Genomic DNA, 15,244 nt, shown 5'->3' on the forward strand with positions numbered 1-15,244 from the left:
GTGGCTTTGCGAGTGGGGGTTCACAATATATCTTTTTTGCTATTGGATATAAAAGAGACATTATTATTCTGATTTTATAGATGTTAAAATTGAGGTTCAGTAAGGTTAAAATAACTCACTTCAGTTCATTCAGCTAGGGAGAGAGTCAAGATTTGAACCCAAGTTACAGCCTGATGCCAATCAATAGAATAGATGGCTTCCTGGGCATTCATAATTTATATTCCAAATTAATTTTGCCTGAACTGTGCATAAAATTTTCCTAGTCATTTGCTTTACTTTATCTTTGTACAGGTTTTTATATCTTCATTTAAGTGGGAAATTTTTGTGATTCAGCTAAAAATGAAAACTGAAGTTATTTTCTTTGTTTTAAAATTTTTTTTTTAATGTTTATTTATTTTGGGGAGGAAGAGAGATAGAACATGCCTGGGAGAGGGGCAGAGAGAGAAGAAGACACAGAATTCAAAGCAGGCTCCAGGCTCTGAGCTGTCAGCACAGAGCCCGATGTGGGGCTTGAACTCATGAACTATGAGATGATGATCTGAGCTAAAGCTGGTTGCACAACCAACTGAGCCACCCAGACACCCCTGAAACTTACTTTCTAAAAGCAGCTGTTTCTTTTTGATTCACAAATTTTGAGTCAAGATTCATATTTGGGAAAACCAGCAAAGCAATGAATTCTCTAAAAGAATATTTTCGTTCTTTTCAGATGACTTTTTAACAGTCCTGTGATACCAAAAGAGTTGAAAAGTATATGAAAAACATCAACATATACTGACTATTAAAAACTCTTTCCTAAGCAACAGACTAATTTTACATTTTAATACAATGGAAAAAATTGTAATGTAAAAATTCAAAATAAAATACAGTATTAGCAGCTAGGATCCAATAGCATATGAGAAGAAGAATTTACCATAATCAAGAAGAGTTTATTTCATAACTATTAATTCATTAATACACTTCATCATGTTAATTGAAAAAATTAAAATGAAAAATATGATCATTCTATAAAAGCAAGAATGCTTCAATAAAAGTCAATATTCATTCTTATTTCTAATTTTAAAACATTGATAAAATAAGAATAAATGGAGACTTCCTTAACATGGATCAAACATTTCTCTCAAACCAAGAGTTGGCACCATGCTTAAGAGTAAAATGCTAAAAATACTTTTATAAAGCCCAAACCACTCTAAGTATCTGTTAAGACAATGTTGATATCAAGATATATATTATGCTCTGAAACTTTTAGTCAAGATAATTAATTAGACATCGAGACACCTGGGTGGCTCAGTCAGCTAAGCAGCTGTCTTTTGGTTTTGGCTCAGGTTATGATCTCATAGTTTCGTAAATTTGAACCCCATGTCTAGCTCTGCATTGCCAGTGCAGAGCCTGCTTGGAATTCTCTCCACCCTACCCCCACTCATGTTGTCTCTGTGTCTTTCAAAATAAATAAGCCCCTAATATGGGTCTTGAATTCATGAACCCCCTAAGATCATGACCTGAGTCGAAATCGAGGGTCAGATGCTTAACCAACTGAGCCACCTAGGTTCCCCCCAAAGCAAATCATTCTTTAACATATTTTACTATAAAGAATGAAGTGTTTTATACACTTTTCACATAGAGTGATTCCTTTTGTCTCTCTCTCTCTTGATCCTTTTTTTCCTCAATTTTTGCTTTTCTATGTTATTAATAACTAAGGCAAGTTTGTTGCCCAAACTTTGAAATCTGTGGCAGAAAAATAACAAAGGAAAATCCGCAAGCATCTAATAAGAACCTGGGAGGGCAGGCTAGGTGTGTGTTGTCGGGGAGGGGATGGATAGAGGACCAGCTGTCCTGGGAAGATCAGGTGAAGATATGGCAGGTGTTGAAGTCGTCCAGCACCCTGCAGTCATCCTCTCAGCACGTTGGCCTTTTTTGGGTCTTCAAATCCAGACCATGGTGCGCACCTTCAATACAAGAGCTGGTAAACAGTGGCACTGTTCTTGGAGTGACCAGATGGCCCGGCTGGGCTTCGAAGTCAATGGTCACAAAGCAGAGGCTGTATCTGCACACAGGCACAGTTCGTGCCCACCAGGAACCTCTTCAGGTTCCTCTCCTGGTTGCAGCACCCCGGAGACCGGCAGGTGACCGTGAGTGGTCACTAGAGCAGTGGCATGGTCTCTGGGTGACTGCAGAGTCTCGCCTGGAAGCTGAGGGGCGGTGCGCCTGCTCGCCATTCACCGCGTCTCTCTAAGAGCCTGAAGTGGGGCTCAAACCACCGCAGTGTAGGACATACCTGAGGGAATTCAGGATCTCCTCGTTCTTGGCATTCTCCTGATGCCTGGGATGGTTGCACGGAAGCCGAGCACTGTATGTATAAGAATAATTTCGGGGACTGGCTAAAAATATGTCACATCCATTTTTACTCCCAAGTTTAAATACCACTCAAGGTGCACTCCCCACCCCCACCCCCGCTCCAAATTTTTGGAATACTTGTAGAAAGTCACAACCGATTACATTTATTTGGGTATTTTATTTTACTGCTTTTTATTACTTGTTTGATGTGTATGTGACGTTCTTATAGTTTTGTTTTCTGACGACATTGCCTGCATATTTGAAAGCTGGTGTAAATCCAGGGGCGCCTGGATGGCTCAGTGGGTTAATTTAAGTCATGATCTCACGGCTTTTGAGTTCCAGACCCATGTTGGGCTCTGTGCCAAACAACCTGGCGCTTGCTTCGGATTCTGTTTCGCTCTCTCTCACACTCTCTCTGCCTCTCCCCCGCTCATGCTCTCTGTTTCTATCGCTCTCAAAAATAAAAATAAACATTAAAACAAAGCTGGGGTAAATAAAAAAAGTTTAGACCTCTGGAATACCCTTGAATTTAAAAAAATACCTCCAAAAACCGGCTAATGGTAATGAAGGGCTTAGGCCACGTCTGTATTCTATTAAAGAATAAGTCCTACATATAACTGGAAATAAAATTATTATGAGACACTTAGAAGAATGGTAGAGTGAAACTTTTGATTGTATATGTAGATATATAGTCTTTCTACTAAGAAGACTTTTTTCTCCCCAGATATTAAACTAACCATGAAGAAAAGTATTATCAATACACGGTTCTCTTTTGTGAATGTTCCCAATGTGATTGTTCCAGATATTGAAAGGGAAATAAAGAGGATGGAAAATGGAGCATGCAGGTAAATCCGTGCTTTGTGGATACCAGCCATTGTTCATAAATTGCACCAGGTTCAATTTCCATTTAACTTTTAATTTGTGACTTTGCACTTTGTAACTTATTTAATTTTGTAAATGCATTTATACTTTGGAATGGCATAACTTGTCTCACTAACGAACATAGATATTATTGTGGTGATTAGTTAGAAGCACTTATCCCAGGCCTTTTCTCATGGGACATTTCAAATCTAAAGGGATAGCATTGCCATAGAAGAAGGTGAAAATAATGTAATTTGTGATATGCTGAATGTTTTAGAAGTATAATTCAAAGTGGTTACCCTATAAATGAATAGGCATTTATACACATATATTGAATTTATTTTTTGTGGAAAGAAATGTTATTACAGGTTAGTTCATACAAATGTATAATGTGACCTACAGCATAGATATCATACTTTCTATTTGAAAATATTAATATTAATCAATTCATCAAATAATAGAAATATGGAAGACCTAGAAACTACTAGAAAGTAGAACCACTTTAGAAAGTAGAACAACCACCGCCAACTACTAGAAAGTAGTTTTTCAGTGACACACATTACTGAATTGTGCATATACGCTACCTAATTCCATGAATTCTAAAAGTTCTCATTTCTCTTTAATTGAAATGGGGTAGGGGCACTTGGGTGGCTGAGTTGATTGAGCTTCTGCCTCTTGATTTCGGCTCAGTTTTTGATTTCAGGGTCATGGGATAGAGCCTCCCAGTGGGCTCTGTGCTGGTGTGAGGTCCGCTTAAAAGAAAAAAGGTCATATGTTAGTTTGAGAAGGAGAAAAGATGAGGCAGTGGTCCTCCTAATGAGAAATGTTAGTCCTTCATAATAATTTAAAACACTGATCTAATTCACTTCTGCTTCCTATTGGACCATAGCTCCTTTTCTGATGATGGTGAGGAGGAGGAGGAGGATGACAGTGCTTCCATGTTTGAAGAATCAGAGAACGAAAACCCCCATGCAGGGCGCTCCTTTCGAAATAACTCACGGAGAAGGGTCCCATCACAGAGGTGAGCAGGAAGCTCTACCCCTCCATGCTTCTTTCTGAACTATTATTTAGATGAAGGAAAGGTGGTATTCTCCTCCATTTAGTGGGCTTGGCCAATGCTTCTGCTATCCAGCCACTATGCAGGATCTCAGGAGTAACTTGCTACTTACCCTTTTCCTCTCTTGGAAACCACAGCCTATGATTATTCATGTCTACAAGGCTTTACGTCACAAACACTCTTGCTGATCATTTTCCCTGAGATTTGTCTCCGTCCCTTTAGAACCTCATGCCCAGCCCTCTCTGACATCCTCCTTCTTTCTGATCCTTCTTTCAGGGCCCCGAGGCAGTGGGACATAGGATGGGTTGGTTGTTCTCCTCTAAAATGCTGTATCCCATTTGGCCCTACTTTCAGGGAAGTAGAACCCTCGAGTGAGTAGCTAGAACAGAAAAGCTACAAATCCTTAGCAGGAAATGAAGCCCTCATGAAAACTTCACACACTGACTTTGAGGGTGTGGCACAAATGTGACTTTGGTGTGGTATGTACTGTGGAACATATTTACTTTTTCTTTGCTTCTCCTCCTTCCTTTTTTCCTCTCTTTTATTTGTTTCCACCAACCACCTTCAGTTTTCCCAGTGTTTTTATTTGTCTATTCTTCTCTTCCAATCTTTTCTGACAATCTAAGTCTTAGATCTCTTGCTGGTATCCAAGTTGGACCACTTGAGGCCATGGAGGACACTAATTTTTGGTAGTAGCACTGATTGATAGGAATTTACTAATGACTTTGGTTCATAGCACTGATATTCAGCAACTCAAGCTTCGTGGAGGCTCTGTATTTTCAAAAATTGTCTAGGCAGTAGTTAGCAACTGAAAATGATTTGTTCTTAAAGATTTTTTTAATGTTTACTTATTTTTGAGAGAGAGAGAGAGAGCACAAATACTCAAGGGGCATAGAGAGAGGGAGACACAGAATTCCAAGCAGGCTCCAGGCTCTGAGCTGTCTGCACAAAGCCCAACACAGGGCTCGAATCCATGAACAGCAACATTATGAACCACAAGATCATGAACAGAGAGATCATGAACCTGAGTTGAAGTCAGCTGCTAAACCGACTGAGCTGCCCAGATGCCCTGTTAATTTGTTCTTTAAGACTCCTTGGGGCACCTGGGTGGCTCTGTCAGTGAAACATCTGACTCTTGATTTTGGTTCAGGTCATGATCTCACGGTTTGTGAGTTCCAGCCCTGCATCAGGCTCTGTACTGATGGCATGGAGCATGTTTGGGATTCTCTCCCTCTCCCTCTATCGCTGTCCCTCCCTGCTCATTCTCTCTTTCTCTCTCTCTCTTAAATAAAATAAAAATTAAAAAAACAAATTTTAAAAAAGACTCCTCTTTAAGACCATGGAGGTTATGCAGATGGTAACTATTATGATTTCACTGTACTTTTTCATTTTCCAGGGAGCAGTACCTGCCTGGCACCATTGCACTTTTCAATGTTAACAACAGCAGCAATAAGGAGCAGTAAGTACATTTACAATAGAAAACCAAAGCTTGGCTTTTAAAGAGCACCGGTAAAATATAGGAATATATCTGAATCTGCTGTAGAGGAGATCTTTATTAGGAAAGCTCTAATACAATGGCAATGGTATTCTATTTTGTCATGTGGTTATTTACTACTGAAAAAAAAGTGGCTACCCATATTAAAAGCAGCATGCATTTATGTACATATGTGTATATGTTTGAATGTACAGAGAAAACCATGTCTGCAGTGTAAATGCAATCACCCCACCTGGTGGACAAATAATGAAATATGAGTAATCCTTTCCATTCTGAGCCAATGTGCCTTAGGTCACTTCCTTAGGAGACAATCTCTGAGAGGGAGGTTTGTTTGCAAATGTTTATTTGGAGTGCTCTTAGGAATGATACCTAGAAGGAGATTAAGGGAGCAAAACCGGGCAGAGGGAGAAGTTGAACTTCAGAGAACAGAGTTGATATGTCATATGATCCCATGGGAAGCCCCATCCCAAGAGGTGGCAGTTCAGAGTTGTGTCATAGTTGAGAGCCATCCCAACAGTGTGTCAGCACCATTTCCAAGGATCTGTGCTAGGGTGTTGAAACCCATATAACACAAGACTGTGCTGTCATGGTAATAAATTCTATCTTGTCCTGTTTTATGTTTGTTCCCTTTTGTACATGACAGCCTTAGGTGCCAAACTCCACCTCCTTGTCTAATTTATTTCCTATTTCTTCTCAATAGCAGCATTCTGCTTTTCCTGGGCTATTCACATGTAGATTAAATTCACTTGTATATTTGCACCTGAAAATTTTCTTCCTCTTAGTGTTCTCATTCTTCTCAGCTACTCCAACTCATACCCATACTTTGAGGCTTAGCGCTATCTCCCTTTAAAATCCTCTCTGACTACCCTAGTGGTAGTGCAATGCCTGTTCATTCATGTCTGAGTGATAGACTTTCCCAAGGCACTTGAGCCAACAGTGGCCACCTGTTTTGACCTTAGGTCTGCCTGACTCCAGAATCCATTCTTCAGCTGATAGAGAGACAACCGTAGGAGGAAGCCTCACTTCACATAATCTCCACTGCAGAAGAAATTGTATCTAGAAAAAAGGTGATCTCAAATTCAGTGAATAATTCTAAGAATTGATATTCCACTGTGTGGAGTTTTTTGATTACTCATAAAAAATTGCTTCCCTCAGGATTACCCCTCTAAAGAAAATTGATAGCATTTTATTGTAAGTCTCCAATCTCTTACTCAATAATAATATAAGTGATATAAGAAGCTTACATTTGGGGGCTCCTGGGTGGCTCAGTCGGTTGAGCATCCAGCTTCGGCTCAGGTCATAGTCTCCCAGCTCGTGGGTTTGAGCCCCGCATCAGGCTCTGTGCTGACAGCTAGCTCAGAGCCTGGAGCCTGCCTTTGGATTCTATGTCTCCCTCTCTCTCTGACCCTCCCCTGCTCATGCTGTCTCTTTATCTTTCAAAAATAAATAAAACATTAAAAAAAACAATAAAAAAAGAAGCTTACATTTTAAATAATAATTTTTTTGTACACATGGAGTCTTTGAAAGTGCACTCCTGGGGACTGTTTTTTTTCTAGATTTCCCTTGTTGGGTTTATGCCTTTATCCACCTCCCTTGTCTTTAATTTTACACACGCACTAACCCAGGGATTTTTTTGTTTTGTTTCATTTTGTTTTATTATCTGGGTGCAGGTCCATTTTTGTAGAACTCTCCATTAGAAGACCAAATTTCCAGCTCCTAGCACAAGGGCAGGTCTCTGAACACAAGGCTCAGATTTCTTGCTCAATAGAGAGGGAAGTAAATAAGAATGGAAGTCAGAATGTAATTTGACTGTGTGACTTAGATATTATTTCTTCTTTAGAGAACCAAAAGAAAAAAAGAAAAAGAAAAAAGAAAAGAGGTAAGTTAGGCTTTGGCATGAATGCTCTCCAATTTTTCGGCCCATAACATTTTTGTATTTTATTACTAACTACATCTCTCACTTTTCAGCAAGTCAGATGATAAAAATGTAAATAAAAAGGACTCCAAGAAGAAAAAGAAGAAAGAAAAGGAAAAAGAGAAGAAAAAAAAAGAAGAGAAAGGCAAAAATATGAAAGAAGAGTAAGCGTTTTTACTGGCATTGAAATTAGGAATGAATTTGTAATGGATTTTGGGTGCAAGGATAATTTCATGAAAGTTTGTAATTATGAAGCCCTGTGTAAATGACTAAATAAATTGTTATCTAATGGGAATTAATTTTTTTTCTAATTTCCTCAAAATGAGCAATGGTAGTTTTATTCTTACTTTTCTCATCAAGACTTTTCAATGTTATGGTTAATTGCCTTCCTCAAGTTCTGGTGAGGATAAATTTACCATTTGGGAGATATTTGGATTTCAAGAGAATTGGGTTTCTAGAGTCTTATCATTAATTTTTTAAATTGAAAAAAATTAATACTTTTACTAATATTTTTGAGTAATAAATGCTGAATGACAAATACTCCAAAGTAAGCAAGTCTTCTTGCAAAAACCATGCTTAATTCTTAGAGCAGTACAAATGCTTATTAAAAATCCAACCAGTTGAAAGATTCTTTGTAAACAAACATTTGAGGGTTAGAATTTCATAAGGGTAAGGTTGAATGATATTTTCAAAACTATCTTTTTACTTTTTATTAAAGGAGAAATTGTTTTCTAAATTTAAAGAAAACTCATTACCAAATAATTTTCGCTTATTTGTGCCTGCTAGAAAGCTATTGAAGTTCTTACAAAGGGAAAAATCCTTTTCAGTATAGGGCTGGGGTGTCTGGCTAGCTCAGTTAGTAGAGGGGACGACTCTTGATCTCGGGGTTGTTAAGTTCAAGCTCTGCATCGCGTGTAGAGATTACTTAAAAATAAAATCTTTAAACACACAAAACCCCAATTTCTTCCCCCAAAACCAATAGACGCTTGATACTAGACAACTAAAAACATTTTTCCATTTGACGGTTTGTTTCCTTCCTTCCTTCCTTCTTCTGCCTTCTCTTGCCTCTTCATCCTTCATAGATGCTTATGAACAAGTACCTTCTATTAGATCGTGTTATATTCTTCTTTCCACACAGGTGAGAGCTCCCTCTCACAATGTAGTTCCTGACTGTCCTGTTACCCGGGAAGAGGAATGGTACCACCACCATTCTCTTACCATCCACAACCTACCAGGGAAGTCTGTGGAATATCCAGAGTCTGGAATGATCTGTGCCATTATTCCTTTTCAGAGGCTGAATTGATGGAAGAAGTATCTGCAGCATCATTGTAAAACAAGGGCTGTAATAAAAGTCTAATGTAAAGTTTTATGTAAGATGAATCATTTAACCACCTATCCAGCCCTCACTAGGCAATTTCTGATGCCTAATACACTCATGCCAAGCTAATCTATTCCCTGGTAGGGTGAACTTCTCCGGCTTAGTTCTGTTTCATTAATTGTGGGTAACGGACATAACCATATTTAATATGTGACATAAAAACTTTCTTGTTTCTTGGTAACCTTCCACTTCATTTCTAATTGCTGCTAGGGAGAAGAAAGAAGTCACGGTTATTGATCCCTCAGGGAACACATATTACAACTGGCTGTTTTGCATCAGCTTGCCTGTTATGTACAACTGGACTATGGTTATTGCAAGGTATCTGTATATTTTTGTGGATCTCAACCTGCTTCTAGTTTCTGAGTTAACTGACGTAACAGTTTTGTCCAGAGCTCTTTAGGATGTACCTCCTTTCTCCACTTCAGGTTGTAAAGAGGGAGGTTATGATATTCTCCATGTGTTTTCCTGACATCAGGAGTAGATGCATTGGTTCCCAGTATACTTGGAAATCTAGGACTGGGATGAGGTGTGGGGGGATATTTTTAAACCTTTGATTGCTGAATCATTTCATTAGAATTTTGAGAGAAACTTTATTTCTGTAGCCTAAGGAAAAAATGTTGCCAGGAGTGGAAAAAGATCAAAGGTTTAGGTCGTTTTAGAGCAAGATGTGCTTCTCAGGTATGTGTGTGGTTCTCCTTTAGACAGTAAACATCTCAGCCACCCAGGACCAAGCGCATTCTTGGAGGCATTTGGGGTCAATAAGAACTTGGTTATCAATGTGTATAAGCCAATATATTTTGACATTAGCTTGATGCCATTTATTCTTATTTGATGTTTCCACAAAACAAACTAGTGTAATCGAAAGAATGTTGGATTTCAGAAATGTGAGGAAACTAAATCCAACCATCCAGATTCGGAAAAGCTGTGGTTGATTAAATGGACTCCAAGGAACCTCTTAGCCTTAGTGCATTATACCTCTTATCTTGATAAAAATGATAAAGAGAGGACTTTTACTTAAACTGACTCCCATTTCATTTTATTTGCACGTTTTTCTTTTACAGAGCATGTTTTGATGAACTTCAGTCTGATTACTTAGTATATTGGCTCGTTTTTGATTACCTATCAGATATAGTCTATCTTCTTGATATGTTTGTACGAACAAGGACAGGTAAATATGTTCAGCTTTGGATATTTTGCAGTTTTGTGCTTTTATATATATAGTATACTTTGAAATTTCTTAATTCAAGTCTTCTTCAAAATAAGTTCATGGATCTATTTTAGAAGAAAAAGCACTGTTGGAAAGAAGAGCACCATATACTCACCCACAAGCTTAGGCCACTCCAACTGACTCAGGTTACTAGGCAACCCTTTGAATGTGGATTGGTGGCTTTCCTCCATTATCTTGTTCGTTGGTTTTAAGCCAGGTGAGAGGAATAGAGAGAACAGAAATATTGTGCCAACTCTGTGGTGAAAGGGTAATTGCTACCTCACAGAGAGATACCATGAAGAGGCATGGAGAGAAATCACTGTACCCAAACAGCTGTACTAGACATTTTATAACAGTACACAAATCCTTTTTAAAAGAAATAGTTTATTGTCAAATTGGCTAACATAAAGTGTGTAAAGTGTGCTCTTGGTTCTGAGGGTAGATTTCCGTGGTTGATCGCTTACATACAACACCCAGTGGTCATCTCAACAAGTGCCCTCCTCAATGCCCATCACCCATTTTCCTTCTCTTTCACCCCCCCCATCAACCCTCAGTTTGTTCTCTGTATTTAAGAGTCTCTTATGGTTTGCCTCCCTCCCTCTCTCTTTGTAACTATTTTTCCCCTTCATTTCCCCCATGGTCTTTTGTTAAGTTTCTTAAGATCCACATATGAGTGAAAACATATGATATGTCTTTCTCTGACTGGCTTGTTTCACTCAGCATAACACCTACCAGTTCCATCCACGTTGCTGCAAATGGGATGATTTCATTTTTTTCATTGCCAAGTAGAGTTCCATTGTATATATAAATTACATCTTCTTTATCTATTCAACAGCTGATGGACATTTAAGCTCTTTCCATAATTTGGCTCCTGTTGAAAGCACTGCTCTAAACATTGAGGTACATGTGCCTCTATGAATCAGCACTCCTGAATCCTTTGGATAAATTCCTAGTAGTGTTTTTGCTGGGTCATAGGGTAGTTTTATTTTTAAGTTTTCAAGGAACCTCCACACTGTTTTCCAGAACAGTTGTACCAGTTTACATTCCCACCAACAGTGCAAGAGGGTTCCCATTTCTCCAATCCTTACCAGCATCTGTAGTTTCCTGATTTATTCATTTTAGCCACTCTGACTGGTTTGAGGTGATATCTCATTGTGGTTTTGATTTGTATTTCCCTGGTGATGAGTGACGTTGAGCATCTTTTCATGTGTTTGTTGGCCATCTGGATGTTTTCTTTAGAAAAGTATCTTTCCATGTCTTCTGCTCATTTCCTCACTGGATTATTTGTTTTTTTGGGTGTTGAGTTTGGTAAGTTCTTTATAGGTTTTGGATACTAACCCTTTATCTGATATGTCATTTGCAAATATCATTTCCCATTCCATAGGTTGCCTTTTAGTTTTGTTGATTATTTTCTTTGCAGTGCACAGAAGCTTTTTATCTTGCTGAGGTCCCAATAGTTCATTTTTGCTTTTAATTCCCTTGCCTTTGGAGACATGTTGAGCAAGAAATTGCTGTGGCTGAAGTCAAAGAGATTGTTGCCTACTTTCTCCTCTAGGGTTTTGATGGTTTCCTCTCTCACATAGGTATTTCATCCATTTTTAGTTTATTTTTCTGTATGGTGTAAGAAAGTGGTCTAGTTTCATGCTTTTGCATGTTGCTGTCTGATTCTCCCAGCACCATTTGCTAAAGAAACTGTCTTTTTTTCATCGGATACTCTTTCCTGCTTTCTCAAAGATTAGTTGGTCATACTTGTGGGTCCACTTCTGGGTTCTCTATTCTATTCCATTGGTCTATATGTCTGTTTTTGTGCCAATACCATGCAATCTTGATGATGACACTTTTGTAGTAGAGGCAAAAGTCTGGGATTGTGATGCCTCCCATTTTGGTTTTCTTCTTCAATAACTTTGGTTATTCTGAGTCTTTTGTGGTTCCATACAAATTTGAGGATTATTTGTTCTAGGTTTGAGAAGAATCCCGGCATGATTTTGATTGAAATTGCATTGCATGTGTAGATTGCTTTGGGTAGTATTGACATTTTAACAATATTTATTCTTCCAATCCATGAGCATGGAATGTTTTTCCATTTCTTTGTGTCTTCTTCAATTTCCTTCATGATCTTCCTGTAGTTTGCACCATACAGATCTTTTACCTCTTTGGTTAGGTTTATTCCTAGGTATTTTATGGTTCTTGGTGCAATTGTACATGGGATCAGTTTCTTGATTTCTCTTTCTAACAGTACACACATCCTTAACTTTGTGGTCATGGTGAGGCATTATTGACCAGGGAGCAGGATCTGATAGCTTCCAATTGAAGAATGCTTGTTTAGTGGTTATAAGCTTACTGTTTCTACACTGCTGTCTACCTTCCAAGGTAACCACTGTACAGAGAATAGCATTTAAAAATCATTATGTAAAATAAGAACATACTCTAAATACCAGTATGCTGGAGCAGTATCCTTATTGTTCTATTGCAGCTCTGGTAGCCAGTATAGAAAGAGGAACAAATTCTTTCCTTGCTAAAATGTATCAAAATGCTAAAAGTCAAGGCCCACTGTGGCAACGTAGGAGAAGGGAAGATCCCAGATGTCTGAGGAAACCTCAGGGAAAAAAGGGAGAGAGAAAATGAACCTTCAAAGAACAATTACTCTTCACATTGAAGGGACAAGACAAGAGTACACATAATAGAAAGTAAGGCAGGTACCCAAATTTCAAGGGTGGGGCTAGGATTCTGACAAGAGTAGCATGAGGGATTAGGCATAAGAGCTAGGGTGTTTTAGAAAACTTCTCAAAACACTGTTATTGGCTTTACTTGGGTAGACAGGCTGGCTCTAGAGAGATTTGCACATATACATTGTATTTAATCTCTCACTTTGCACTTACAAAGTTGTATTTTTTATTTCTGCAAAATAATATTTTCCATGGCCATATGTTGATCGGTACTCATATCTGATTGTGTTGCTAAAAGTATGTTTATTGGAAATGAAGTCTTGTTTTGAACTCACTGAAGTTCATTGAGGGTTATTTTAGAAAAAATTCATTATGGCATAAAAGTGAAAAACATTAAATTGTTTTTTTTTCTATTTTAGGTTACTTGGAACAAGGACTGCTGGTAAAGGAAGAGGTTAAACTCTTAAAGAGATATAAGTCCGACTTGCAATTTAAACTTGATTTTTTGTCACTGATACCAACTGATCTACTGTATTTTAAGCTAGGGTGGAACCATCCAGAAGTTAGACTGAACAGACTGTTAAGGATCTCTCGCATGTTTGAATTCTTCCAGAGAACAGAAACCAGAACAAACTACCCAAACATCTTCAGGATTTCTAATCTCGTTATGTATATTGTCATCATTATCCACTGGAATGCATGTGTGTACTTCTCTATTTCCAAATCTATTGGATTTGGAAATGACACATGGGTGTATCCTGATGTTAATGATCCTGAATTTGGCCGTTTGGCTAGAAAATATGTGTACAGCCTTTACTGGTCTACACTGACTTTGACCACAATCGGTGAAACACCACCTCCTGTGAGGGATTCTGAGTTTGTCTTTGTGGTGGTTGACTTCTTAATTGGAGTGTTAATTTTTGCTACCATCGTTGGTAACATAGGTTCTATGATTTCCAACATGAATGCTGCCAGAGCAGAATTTCAAGCAAGAATCGATGCAATCAAGCAATATATGCATTTTCGAAATGTAAGCAAAGATATGGAAAAGAGAGTTATTAAGTGGTTTGACTATCTGTGGACCAACCAAAAAACAGTTGATGAGAGAGAAGTCTTGAAGTATCTACCTGACAAACTGAGAGCAGAGATTGCCATCAACGTTCACTTAGACACATTAAAAAAAGTGCGTATTTTTGCCGACTGCGAAGCTGGTCTGCTGGTGGAGTTGGTCTTGAAATTACAGCCCCAAGTCTACAGTCCTGGAGATTACATTTGCAAGAAAGGGGATATTGGGCGAGAGATGTACATCATCAAGGAAGGCAAACTGGCTGTGGTGGCAGATGATGGAGTCACTCAGTTTGTGGTACTGAGTGATGGCAGCTACTTTGGTGAGATCAGCATCCTTAACATTAAAGGTAGCAAAGCTGGCAATCGAAGAACAGCCAATATTAAAAGTATTGGCTATTCAGATCTGTTTTGTCTCTCAAAAGATGACCTCATGGAAGCTCTGACTGAGTACCCAGATGCCAAAACTATGCTAGAAGAGAAAGGAAGGCAAATCTTGATGAAAGATGGTCTACTGGATATAAATGTTGCAAATGCTGGAAGTGATCCTAAAGATCTCGAAGAGAAGGTCACCCTAATGGAGGGGTCCGTAGACCTCTTACAAACGAGGTTTGCTCGGATCCTGGCTGAGTATGAGTCAATGCAGCAGAAACTGAAGCAAAGACTCACTAAGGTTGAGCAATTTCTGAAACCACTTATTGACACAGAATTTTCAGCTCTGGAAGGATCTGGAGTTGAAAGTGGGCCCATGGACTCCACACAGGACTGAAAAGCTGTCTATTCACGAGGACATGCCTCATGATCCTTTTAGTGATGTGATTAGGCAACTCTAAATTGGGAGAGGAGGAAGATTCATCTGGGGAATTTTTCCATAAGGAGAACGTGCTTTGGTGTAGGGCACAGGGCTCACATGTGCACTTGTAGGGAATTTGATTAGAGAATCACTGTACTTCGGATTTTTCAGAACGGATGATGTGCAAAGGTATAGAATGATTAACTTGTCAGTCTCTATATCTTCTGATTTTTTTCATGTATGTTCCTTTTGTGTAAAATGCTTTATAAAAGTGAAGAAATATCCCTCGTTTTCAGGCATTTTGTGTCGTTAGAGAGCAACTGGGAATTACCATGGACATCATTTACAGGATGCCATTTTAAGAAGAATTAGAATGCAATAAAGTAAAATATTTCCTAAAACTATAATAAAGATTCTTTATTTGATAATTTAGTTGGGAGCTTAGGATCTTATAGAGCTTCAGAGTCATTTTAAGG

At 38.5% G+C, this 15,244-nt stretch overlaps 1 protein-coding gene across 1 annotated transcript; it reads left to right on the forward strand.

The window, feature by feature from the left end:
- The first annotated feature begins 3,060 nt into the window (after window positions 1-3,060).
- On the forward strand, window positions 3,061-14,744 carry CNGA1 (cyclic nucleotide gated channel subunit alpha 1). The gene is made up of 8 exons (XM_029932055.1): window positions 3,061-3,176; window positions 4,082-4,213; window positions 5,646-5,708; window positions 7,585-7,623; window positions 7,713-7,823; window positions 9,248-9,355; window positions 10,099-10,205; window positions 13,330-14,744. Exons 1-8 carry the CDS (start codon window positions 3,070-3,072, stop codon window positions 14,742-14,744), a joined length of 2,082 nt encoding a protein of 693 aa, XP_029787915.1. The 5' UTR covers window positions 3,061-3,069.
- Window positions 14,745-15,244: the final 500 nt, after the last annotated feature.

The sequence above is a fragment of the Suricata suricatta genome, chromosome 1 (genome assembly GCF_006229205.1).
Source record: "Suricata suricatta isolate VVHF042 chromosome 1, meerkat_22Aug2017_6uvM2_HiC, whole genome shotgun sequence".
In the NCBI taxonomy this organism is placed as follows: Eukaryota; Metazoa; Chordata; class Mammalia; order Carnivora; family Herpestidae; genus Suricata; species Suricata suricatta.

What these genes read in the sequence shown, in the direction of transcription:
- CNGA1 (XM_029932055.1), top strand. Translation starts at nt 3,070, where the DNA reads ATGAAGAAAAGTATTATCAATACACGGTTCTCTTTTGTGAATGTTCCC. An exon ending in AACAGCAGCAATAAGGAGCA is followed by an intron (nt 5,709 to 7,584) that starts GTAAGTACATTT and finishes TTTCTTCTTTAG; the next exon opens with AGAACCAAAAGAAAAAAAGA. An exon ending in GTTTGTACGAACAAGGACAG is followed by an intron (nt 10,206 to 13,329) that starts GTAAATATGTTC and finishes TTTCTATTTTAG; the next exon opens with GTTACTTGGAACAAGGACTG.